The sequence below is a fragment of the Vipera ursinii genome (genome assembly GCF_947247035.1).
Source record: "Vipera ursinii genome assembly, chromosome: 3".
Classification (NCBI taxonomy): Eukaryota; Metazoa; Chordata; class Lepidosauria; order Squamata; family Viperidae; genus Vipera; species Vipera ursinii.
Genome location: NC_139516.1, coordinates 122,267,891 through 122,280,556, shown reverse-complemented (window position 1 = coordinate 122,280,556; position 12,666 = coordinate 122,267,891). Strand labels below are relative to the sequence as shown.

At 37.4% G+C, this 12,666-nt stretch overlaps 1 protein-coding gene across 2 annotated transcripts in view; it reads right to left on the bottom strand.

Moving 5' to 3' along the window:
- Positions 1–377: 377 nt before the first annotated feature.
- KIZ (kizuna centrosomal protein) overlaps positions 378–12,666 on the bottom strand; it is a 67,988-nt gene continuing 55,699 nt past the window's right edge. For both annotated transcript variants that reach the window (XM_083360622.1, XM_083360623.1), the window contains 2 exons: positions 6,038–6,081; positions 378–1,296 (listed from right to left, as the gene is read on the bottom strand). In XM_083360622.1, coding sequence (XP_083216748.1) covers positions 1,193–1,296; positions 6,038–6,081 — 148 coding nt within the window. In that variant the 3' untranslated portion in view covers positions 378–1,192. The remainder of the gene's footprint in view (positions 1,297–6,037; positions 6,082–12,666) is intronic.

Below are 12,666 nucleotides of genomic sequence, written 5' to 3'. Positions count from 1 at the left end.
CCTCCTCCTCACACAGCTGAGCCTCATAATGAAGACGACTGGAGGGGCCCAGCTCTTCCTCTGACTGAGAGTCCTGTAATGCATCACAGCCTCCCTCCGACACTGAAGGCTCTCCAAACCCCTCCTCCTCCTCCTCCTCAGATCCCTCAGACTCAGCTGCTGGGAGCACAGGCTGACACGGAATCACAACACACTCAATGACCAATCCTGCATGAGACAAATACTTGAATACCATAGCTTACAAAGAATTGCTGGGTCAGAACAAATCTTTTTTGACTGTCAAGATCCTGTTTGTTTCAATGTGCAAGGATTATTTAATGATCATTGCTATCAATTGCAAAATAAAAACAAAGATTGTGAAAACGACTTCTTCCAAGTTTTCAGCAGTACATTTTATTGGGAATATAAAAAGACAACAAATATAATATCTTGCATTGTCCAAGCTAAACTAAGGGTAAGAAGACACATTACAAATTTGATTTCTGAAATAATATGCTTTACTTCTATAGTCAAAAAAATATAGAGCTAAGCCAGAAGTGCCATTATTCATACAATTGCTCTTTTTGTGAAATTTCCCCATCTCTCTTTTAATCATGCTTTTAATTTTTTTAACTACTATTTCCATAACTAAAAGCTTCCCTCCTGATGCAAGCAGTAGTAAATAATTAAAACTACAAATATGAACAAGGTCCCAACCCTATCAGCTGCTTTTTATTTAATGTAAAATTCATAATGGCATTAATAAACATCGTGGTTGTTTTGACTGGAACTGGATCCATTAGTTTGAAGGCCATTCAAGTATAAGAACAAACTTTTTTCAACCAAGCAACTGGATCAAGGAACAAGTATAGGAGGGAATATATAAATTAAAGGCCTACAGTTTTCAAACTCCAAAATTACTCCCTCTCTCTTCGTACTTCAGATTTCAAACAAATCCAGGTGTAAATCTTAGGTTGTTGGGATTTTGGTGCTCTTTGAGTTTGGTTTTCAGAAGACTTATAATCATTCACAAAAATACTGGGTGAAAGTAGGAGAGAGGGTGATTTGGTGTGGCTAGAATGGTAAAGTACATCAGGTATCCATTCCATCAGGGTATCCCTTCCAGATTGACCTTTCCTGAAACTACTTTCCTCCTTAAAAATTGCTACTGGCTTTTTATCATTTGTTTGTAAGTGAGTATCAAATTAGATCTTCAGTCATAGAAATCACTGAATCCATCTTCTTGTGAACAGTGCTCCTGGGGGCGCAGGGCTGCTTCAATATCAGAATTGCTGTCATCAGAATCACCCCAAAAAGCTGGATTGGGAAACACATGGGGGAAGAAACAACAAGGCATTACATTTTTTAAAAATCCAATAATATATATGGGTTATTAAGCCTTCAATGAATGTCAACTAGATATTAAATATTGCATGACCCCCATTTAGCTGAAATCATAGCTGTAAAATTTTGGTCTATGGATTGACCTGGTCCATCTGATTCCTCATCCCATTTAAGGGTTTGTGAAGTTGTCACCTTCATTAAACTTTTTTTTCCTGGCTCCTTTGATTTTTTGAAGAAAAAGAAAATTTTCTTGAGTGAATACAGGTGAAAAAATTGAGTGGGTTTAGGCAATTGTCAGCATCATTTGTAAAGATTTTAAAAAGGCAGAAATACAAGACAGCCTCAACTTAGACATATGAATCCTGAAGAAGGAGAAACTGCAAGAAAAAATGGTTTTTCATTTTGGGCAATGACAATTTCTCAGGAATTACCCACTGTTTTCACTATTAGTATTTGGTATACAAGAAAATAGTATCAACATTATGATTGGCATAATAAAGCAGATTATTCTGCCTAAAATAGAGATAGAGGAAGACAATCTGTGGGCCGAGGGTTACTTGCAGTCCTCTGGTCCTGGTTTTGCACCTTCAGAAATCCCATAATTGTTGAAACCTAAAGATGCCATTTATGACCATGTTGATATAAGAAACAAAACTATAGTATAAGCTCTCAAAATAATCCTAGTTAAAAACTAGACAATCTCTTTTCCAAACCCTATCCTAGGTCTTGGGATATGGCCCTAATGCAGGGGTCTTCAAACTTGGCCCTTTTAGGACTTGTAGACTTCAACTCCCAGAATTCCTCAGCCAGGTACGCTGGCTGAGGAATTTTGGGAGTTGAATTACACAAATCCTAAAAGGGCCAAGTTTGAAGACCCCCGCCCTAATGTTTTGCTATCCTCAGAAATGTGGCTTTTGGATACAGAAAGATTATTCACCCACAATTCAAGTTCAGAAGAAAATGTGAATGATCTATGGCCACTTTAGGTTTTGGACAATCGAATAAAACAGGTCTTCAAGCTTGGCCCTTTTATGACTTGTGGACTTTAACTCCCAGAATTCCTTAGCCAGCGTACCTGGCTGAGGAATTCTGGGAACTGAAGTCCACAAGTCGTAAAAGGACCAAGTTTGAAGACCCCTGGAATAAAAGCTAGAATCAACATAACTTAAGATAGTGCAATCACAGTGTGAATGGTATGTATTCTGCTGCTTATCTTCAAAAAGGCTTCTGTAGAGCTAAAAATGATGCAGAAATCACTTGGCTCAGGCACTTTCCTTATAACTGACGGCTAGAAACCTGTGGCTCTTCAGATGTTGGATTCTGGCCTCCATAAGTCTCAATAATAAAGCCCACTGGTCAAGAATAATGGAAATGCGGCTTCCGGTTCCAGACTTTCAGTGCTCCCAGACACGCGAGGGAATCGCTCCTCATGTTGCCTGGATTTCTTCATCGGGGGGGGGGGGTGTAAAGGGGTTGAAAGTCGCCCTGGAGGGGCGATGAGCGGGGGAGAGGTCTCTCCAGTTGGTGGTAGAAGGGCGGCGGCCCTCCCATCGGCTTGGAGCTACTCTCTGAACCGAAGAAGAAAGGATTGGCCACTTCCATGGCCCATCATTTAGCCATTTCCTGCCAAAGCCAAAAGCACAACAAAGCACTTGAAAGCACTTGAAAACTGGGTGAGAATTGCCTTCTTGTTTTCCTAATTGTCTACTTTCCCTGCCAAAAGCTTCTCGAATTTGCTTCCCCCTACAAGGAGAGAGGGAAGGGATTTCTTTTCCCCACCCTCCTTAAGAGCAGTCTTTGTCTACATTGGGAGAGAAAAGAAAAAGCCTTCTACTAAATTATACTGATTTATTGGACTTACTGCCTTTCTACTTTTGGCCCAAAGTTCCTATATTTACAGAAATGAACTATTCTACCTATTAGTCTAAAAAAGGGGACAAAAAAGAAATAAATAAAAAGCTACTGTCTGAAAAGGATTTGAAGTACTCTGGGGATATCTAGTGAATACTATTGGCAAACAAGCTTGCTTGCATTTTGGACTGACCTTGGCATTAAGATAAAAACCTGAAACAGCTGGAGATGAATTTGGCTTAGACTTGTGGAGGTGGACTCTTACTGATTTTTGTTTGAAAAATAGCCTCTACCAAGGACTATTTATAATTATTACAAAATGGAGAAGGATCAGCCACAAACCTTGCTTGATTATAATCTTATACTTGAAACAATCTACAGAGTCACTGAGATGTCTATCTCCAGATTTGATAATTTACATGCCAACCTTAAGTCACAAATTGAAACCCAGACTGCAACTAAAGAATTTACACTTCAGAATATAACAAAATTGGAAGATATTATTATTGAGACAGAGGAATATAAGCAACAATTATCCAAAGAACCGACAACTTTAAAAGTACAAGGAACTATCACTATGGCAAATAACCTTAAGGACCAACAACATACTATGGGAAAACTTAATATGCAAGATAAGTGATGCTAACATAGTGGACGTGGAAGATCAACAAAGAGAGTTTCCTGAAAGCCTGAATAGCCAAGTATTAATTACAAAATTGGATAAGACTCTTTGTTTAAAGCAGATGAACCCAGACAGAAGAGGAATCCAGACAGAACTGAAGATAAAGTTTTTAGAGCAAATACAGAGACTAGAACTAACAGGGCAACAACATAATGATTACAAATGGTTTGGTTTTTGTGGACCACTGATGGCTAGATGGCCTCCTTCGATTCAAATAATATGTATTGGAGCGAAGGAAAACCTATCTGGCAATTCAAAGTCTGGAAACCTGATTGGCAAAAAAACAACACCCCCCCCCCAGAGTTAGATTTAAAAAGTAAGTTCTTAGAGAACCATTAACGGTTATCCTTTTAGTAATCAGTGACCTATCAGGATCTAAAATAGAAAATGTTTATGAGATAGAACTAGAATGTGTTTATGTATCTATTAAGCTTATTTTAGACATTATAATTTGTGCACTGACATAATGGAAATTTGGTTTATAGATCCCACGTTTGATGTTAAAAGTCGTTTGATTATTCTATTTAAGAATTAAGAATTAGGTAAAATTTAAAACAGAATCTGGTTGTGTATAAATAGTTGTAGATTGATAAACATAGGCTGTGGTCCTGTCAGTAATGTGTGATGTATTAGGATGTGAAACAGACAATGTTTATTAGGTAGAACATAGCTACTCAGCCACTGTGTACATGTTAGATCAGGTGTGTCAAACTCAATTTCATTGAGGGCCGCATCAGCATTGCAGTTGCCCTCAGGGGGGTGTGTGTGGCCAGGGTGGGTGTGGCCTACTGGGTGGGCGTGGCTAGAGTGTGTGTGGCCTACTGGGTGGGCATGGCCAGCTCTACATCGTTTGCATCAAGGGTGCCTATGGGGGCCTGGGCAAGAGTGGGACAGATCTGAGGGTCTCTGGCAGAAGGAGAGTCTCTGGGCCAGGGCCAAGGCAGTAGAGGTCGTTCCCTCACTGTTTCCAGGATGGCTTCACGGGCCACATGAAACCACTTTACGGGCCGCATCCGGCCCCCGGGCCTTGTGTTTGACATGTCTGTGTTAGATGCTATAGTTTTTGCTGTAATGAAATAAGGGAAACTTGGGTGGTGAGTATTATTTGGGATGCTAAAGGCTAAATTTGAATATATAATTAAAATTAAAATTAGGTAAACTTTAATAACAGGACATAGATATATCTCAATGAAGTTGAATTGACAAATTTTTCAATTGACCATGCTATTTCTAGAAATTTATTAGTTTAAACTGGTTGTATGAAATGTTAAGAGAAATTAAGAAGGATGCTTTGATAATGTAACCTGAATTATGTACTGAAAATTCTGTTACTGAATCTCTGATTACCCAGTCATCATGATGCTTTCTAAATATGTAGATCTTAACTGAAAAAACAATAAAACCTGTTTAAAAAAAGAAGAATGGAAATCCAATTTCTGGAGGGTTCACATCTGAGTTAATAGTTAGGATTTACAGCATAGAGATAAGGTTAAGTTTGTAGAATACAAAAAAGTGCTTTTCATATAATGTGTAATATATGTGGAAGTCATTGACAGAAGATGTAAAGAAGTAGCATCTTCAGGGTCTCACTATTTTCAAAATGATGAAAGGAGGTTGCAATGTAAGACCTATTATTGGGGGAAGGCATAAGTATTGAAATGCACATTGAAAAGGGATGGATCTTGTATCACAATGCTGTTTACATCATCACTGTGATCCCATTTGCTCCTCTTGTAAATGCCACAGATATGAAGATAATTATTAGCCCTCTTTCCAGATGCATGATCACAAAATGAAGACTTATTTTACAAATAACTAAAGGTAATTTGGTGTAGAGATTAAAGGTGCCTGGCTAGGAAGTGAGAGATTGCTTTTCTAGTTCCACCTTGCCAACTGGGTAACCTCTCTCTCAGCTCAGAAAAACACGCTTTCTGAAAATATTGCCAAGAATATTAGAAGCACTTGCCCTGGCAGTCCTCAAAGGTCAAGACTGACTTAAGGGCACAAATTTATTTCAGAGCAAAAATGCTGAGTGTTCTTTCATTCTTTCTTACAGGCTTCTTAGACCCAAGATGCTACTACATGGACTACATGAACCCTAGCAAGATTCTCTATTGCCGGAAAGGAAAACAGAAAAAATCTTGAATTGGGTTAGGTGACTACAACTGATGATAATCGTACCTTTAGATTTTATTGTAGATATTATTCCTCTTTGATTTTCATCCCTGTAAAAAAAAGATATATCAGTGTTCATATAGGGCAGGTGGATATATTTGGACATAACTTAAGATTAGAATCAATTCTAAGAACAGTGAACTAAAAACTTCACCATTGTTAGTATTCAGTTTTAATCAAAGCCAAACCCACTCAAAATGATATTTGTATTTTACAGTTTAAGATTCCTAGTTTCAGACCATTTTGCCATTTTCTCTGGATTAAGATTTTTATTCATTTTTGTGTATGTTTATACAGAATATTCAGCACGTAGCAAACCAAAATCATAGTCAGAACAATATTTTTTTTAAAATAGCAAAGAAACACAAGCTTGTAAGTTTAATAAAAGTATATATATTTATGGGAAATTACTAGCTTGGAGGAAATAAATTTCCACTGAAAGTCAGTTACATCCATAGAATATCCAGCAAAAGTCACTATGTATTTCATTGATTACAGAAACATCTTCAATTGTGTTGATTGCATCAAGCTGTAGAATGTGTTTAAAAAAATGGGAATCCCAGCACATCTCGTCCTCGTGTGAAACCTATGTCAGAACATGGCAAAACAGAGTGGCTCTATACTCCCTTTATTTATTTAACGTATATGCTGTATATTTATTATGAGAAGTCTACTAGTAAAATCAAGTACAATGAAAATAATGGGACTAAAATAAAATATGAAGGAGACCTAGCTAGTGACAACAGGTAGAATCACTAGCCTTGAAGTGAAAATATTGAAATGGTGGATAGCTTCTGCTTTTTAGAACCAGCTATCAATATAATGGAACAAGCAGTCAGAAAAATTACCAAGAGCAACAACAGCCATGAATGCCTTGGAAAAGACATTCAAATGCTGAGATGTGTCTTTATCTACAATGATCAGATTTGTGCAAGCAACGATATTCTCTGCAAAGCTGAATGGAAGTGGAAGTTGGACTTTAAAGAACCAGAGTAAGAAAAGTATTGATGCCTTTGTATGTTGATATGGGAGAAAGCTTCTATAAATACTGTGGGCAGTCAGGAAAACAAACAAAAAATAGATTATTGAACAAATAATCTCAGAATTTTCACTATAGGTACAAATGACCAGGTTCAAGTTATCCTACTTTGGATATACTATACTTAGACCTAACTCTCAGGAGGTCTAGTGTTGGAAAAGCTAGAAGGAAATAGAAGAACAGAACGAATAATTTGGATGGACTCATTTACAGTATATAAAAGTTGGAAGACCTAAAAGACCAGGTTAGGGACAGATTATCCTGGGGAAAAATTATCTGATTAGGTGTTCAGATGGCAGCAGCACTATAATTATGAAAGAGTGCCCAACAGAAATAATGTACTTTTTTCAAGATTTCCACAGGACTGCTATAAGCTTGTTGAAAGAAATGTCATACTTATTGTAAGATGTCTGCAGAAATAATGGCTAACATATGAAAAAAATGCATATTGTAGAATGGTGGTGCAGGAGCATCTGAATTCGTATTTTTGGATTCAGAAACTTCTTTTTGGATATAAGAAAAGTGCTTATATGCATGGATGTATGTATAGGAAGTGGGAAGATAGGAAATAGCATACACTAAATAGATAAACATATATTTCAATTCAGTATATTAAAATTATGAACATGATTGATACTTCAGACTATTTTCTTAAGCTTCCAGGTCTTCCTTTGCCACTTCTGTATAGCCACAATTCTGGTCACAGACATCTAATTAGAATTAAATTACTGCAGAAAAATCTTCCATAATTAAAAAATTATCTCTGCAATGTTCTACAATAAACTGTCTATCAATTTGTTTTATGAGTTCTTAACCGTAAGTGGTGTGGGCACAAACTACTGCTGAGTTGAAAACTGTTCATTTTCCAAGGAAGCTTGGTACATGTCTACTTTTTCCACAGATAGAAGTAAGCAGTGTGCCATAATGTCACATAAGACCATTTTGTATACAAGCTTTATTACTTCTTTATTACTGAAACAATATCTTGTCAATCTTCAAAAGCTGATTATATTACTTTGTCTTATGGATTTTTACACTATTTACAAAAATCTTAGTTGGAGAAGCTAAATGAATCCAGAAATTCAAGAGGGCTTGAGTAAGGAATCGATTCCTACTCAAGCCATTCAAAAGGAAGAATTATCTCCCTACCATGCTTTTCAATAAAGAATATTATTTCATAATGTATTCTGTTGTTGAAAAGTTTAATTACTTTAGGAATTACTCTGCTTTCTAGAACATTCTATAGTTGTGCTGTGTAAAGAAATACTCATTTTTTTCAGTATTGAATCTTCCACTATCAATGCACAATCACAAGCCAAAATATAAAAAACAGATGCTTATTTACATTAAGTTAATGACAGGTATTCCATGGACCTTATATACACATACCTTTTGCAAGACCCTAAAGTAAGACCAGCCAACATTTTTAGATGGGGGGGGGGGGAGAGGCTTAGTTTAGTTTTGGTTAAGTGTGGGGAGAAAAATGAAAATATTTCCAAATCTTTGAATGATCTCACCAAACATGCCAGTATGTTTCAATGTTACCATATGTCTTTCAACAATTCTTATATCAACATTTAGCTTAAAAAAATGGAGTATAATACCATCAGAGCATTAGTTCCTGTAAACTTTAAGAACTTCAGGATCTTAACGGTTTTTGCATCCATAAAGCATTCCTCTTTTTATCCCCAACCATCTACACACATAAGTATTTTAATAACTAAATTTGCACTTTAAAAATATGGCACTGACATTGCCCCTTAGAATTTTCTTCTAGTTCAGGAATTAGTGTACGTAACTGAGAAAAGTTATGTTTAAAGTCCAAGATAATTTATTTGTGATAACTCTCAAAGAACTATTTAACCCTTACCTCATTCTCTAGTTTGGAGCTGATGTTGATGAGCAAAGCCATTGCCTTTCTAAAATTAATTTCAAAATTCACTACCTATCCATATTTTAATACATCTTCAACGATCAAAGGGAAAAGCTTATTTAGCTTAAGCAGTATTAAGGCAATGTCATCTGCAAAGTCATTCGTCCTATCTATGAGGCTTGTTACTTTTATCAGTGTTTTGAACTGTGCTGTAGTTTCAGTAGAAACTGTGATAGGACTAGTGCCACAATCACACTTTGGTCACATTTATTCAGAAGGCTTAAAGAAAGAGGAGAATAAGAGGGATGACTGTCTCATTCCTTTATATTGCTAATATGGGGACAGTATAGATGAGAAACAGGCTGTTTATAAACTGCCAGAAATCTAAAAATTATGATTTTCAATTACAAATCAAGACAGCACGCTTGGCTAATTGATCAGAATTGGAAAAAAAAATCAAACATCACTTAGTGGAGCAGAGGGCTAATGCCTCCTTAAGTAACACCAGCTGCCTGCAATTAGTGCAGGTTCGCGTCCCACCAGGCTCAAGGTTGACTCAGCCTTCCATCCTTCCGAGGTAGGTAAAATGAGGACCCAGATTGTTGGGGGCAATAAGCTGACTTTGTAATAATGCCGCTTGGGGGCCCCCGAAAGCCCTAATAAGCAGGCATATACATAGAATGAAGGCTAATGCTAAGCACATTGATTTGTGCTTAGATTGTAAGCCGCCCTGAGTTTTCGGAGAAGGGCGGGATATAAATGGGATTAAAATAAATAAATAAATAAATAAATAAATAAATAAATAAATAAATAAGTAAGTAAGTAAATATCTGGTCTACAGGTGAAACTCGAAAAATTAGAATATCGTGCAAAAGTTCATTTATTTCAGTAATGCAACTTAAAAGGGGAACCTAATATATGAGATAGACTCATGACATGCAAACCAAGATAGTTCAAGCCGTGATTTGTCATAATTGTGATGATTATGGCTTACAGCTCATGAAAACCCCAAATCCACAATCTCAGAAAATTAGAATATTACATGCAATCAATAAAACAAGGAGTGTACATAGAACAATATCGGACCTCTGAAAAGTATAAGCATGCATATGTACTCAGTACTTGGTTTGGGCCCCTTTTGTAGCAATTATTGCCTCAATACAGCTTGGCATGGAAGCTATCAGCTTGTGGCACTGCTGACGTGTTATGGAAGACCAGGATGCTTCAATAGCAGCCTTCAGCTCTTCTGCATTGTTCGGTCTTGTGTCTCTCATCTTTCTCTTGGCAATGCCCCATAGATTTTCTATGGGGTTCGGGTCAGGCGAGTTTGCTGGCCAATCAAGCACAGTAATCCCATGGTCATTGAACCAGGTTTTGGTGCTTTTGGCAGTGTGGGCAGGTGCCAGGTCCTGCTGGAAAATGAAGTCAGCATCCCCATAAAGCTCGTCTGCGGAAGGAAGCATGAAGTGCTCCAAAATCTCCTGGTAGATGGCTGCGTTGACCCTGGACTTAATGAAGCACAGTGGACCAACACCAGCAGATGACATGGCTCCCCAAATCAACACAGACTGTGGAAACTTCACACTGGACTTCAAGCATCTTGCAGTGTGTGCCTCTCCATTCTTCCTCCAGACTCTGGGTCCTTGGTTTCCAAATGAGATGCAAAAGTTGCTCTCATCAGAAAAGAGGACTTTGGACCACTGAGCAACGGACCAGGACTGTTTTTCTTTAGCCAGGTAAGACGTTTCTGATGTTGTTTGTTGTTCAGGAGCGGCTTGACAAGAGGAATACGACATTTGAAGCCCATGTCCAGGATCCGTCTGTGTGTGGTAGCTCTTGATGCACTGAATCCAGCCTCAGTCCACTCCTTGTGAAAGTCCCCAACACTTTTGAATGGCCTTTTCCTGACAATCCTCTCCAGGCTGCAGTCATCCCTGCTGCTTGTGCACCTTTTTCTTCCTCACTTTTCCCTTCCACATAACTTTCTATTAGTGTGCTTTGATACAGCACTTGGGGAACATCCAACTTCTTTTGCAATTACCTTTTGAGGCTTTCCCTCCTTATGGAGGGTGTCAATGATGGTTTTCTGCACAACTGTCAGGTCAGCAGTCTTCCCCATGATTGTGATTCCTACTGAACCAGACTGAGAGACCATTTAAAGGCCCAGGAACCCTTTGCAGGTGTTATGGCTTAATTAGCTGATTAGAGTGGGACACTTTGAGCCTAGAATATTGCACCTTTTCACAATATTCTAATTTTCTGAGATTGTGAATTTGGGGTTTTCATGAGCTGTACGCCATAATCATCACAATTATGACAAATCACAGCTTGAACTATCTTGCTTTGCATGTAATGAGTCTATCTCATATATTAGTTTCCCCTTTTAAGTTGAATTACTGAAATAAATGAACTTTTGCACGATATTCTAATTTTTCGAGTTTCACCTGTATGTCTTCCATGAACAGGGAATCCAGGAAAGGCCATCTTGAGCATCTTATGCAAATGACATCAAAATCTACAATGGCCCTCAAAAGATCCTTCTACTCCCAAGGATATAAACTGATACCAGCAGCACTGAAGCTTTTTGAAACTAAAACTTAGCTGAGATTTGAATAGTTGCTAAAATATAAATTTCAAATGGAAATAGACTGAGAAATGCAGCTTGAATTTAGCAAAGAAACAGTGACCCCTTCTGGTCTTTGTAGTCATCTGAGAAGATTAAAATGAAGCATTTATCAGTACAAACAGCTTCAAATAGTAATCAGCAATTTATTCAAGTGAACAAAATATTTAAAGAAAAAGATACTTCTGTTTAAAAAAGCCAATTTAAACAGCGAATCAGATAAGAGTTTTATGAAACTCAAAAGCAAATCCTATTGTCCTTAACAGATAGCCTGGTAAATAAGAATATACTGAAATCTTAAGGCATACTTGAGGAAGCTAACTGAAATGTTTTGGGCTTTATTTTTTACATTCAGATGTTGCAAAAGGAAAAGCCTCTAAGAAAAGACACTGCACCTAGCCCAAACCTACAAGGACAGTCTGCTACTGACATCCACTGGCTGACTGAATTGCTACAGAGCAATCAAATGCCACACACATTGCTGCAACCATTGGTTTAATAATTATGCTATAACTACTAAGAATATGTTACTTTTGGATCATTTGTTTCATATAAATATTCTTCCTTTGAATATAGTGTAATAATTAAGTTAGAAAGTTTGTGTCCCAGTTTAAGTATATTTGTATTAAGCAGTGGAACTCTGGCAAGAAAATTGTTTTCAGCTAGGTTACAACAGGGTAATATTTGCTGGAGAAGAGGAAGCTGTGGCATGCATCTCCATACAAAAGGGAACAAGTGGCCTTCAATCGGAGAGCAGCTTCCTATTAAGACTCACTCCTTCGTACATTATGCCTTTCATCCCCACTCAACCACAAAATGATTTTGCTGTTAGACACACAATGGTGGAAAAGATTTACATTGAAAGAATCTTTAATAATAAACTGTTGCAGGTCTGCCCACTTCCCCCACAATTTATAATACAATAAACATTGGATTCTATTAAGTCTCATGCACTGAAGTTGCACTGGAAAAAAAAGAATATGAAAGCACTCAATTCTTCCCATCTCCAGTGCCATAATAGTGAAATGAGCATGGATAAATGTGCTAAGAGTATCTCTTTGCATCTTTTATGGCTTGTGTGTATTAATCTGTAAAGCTTA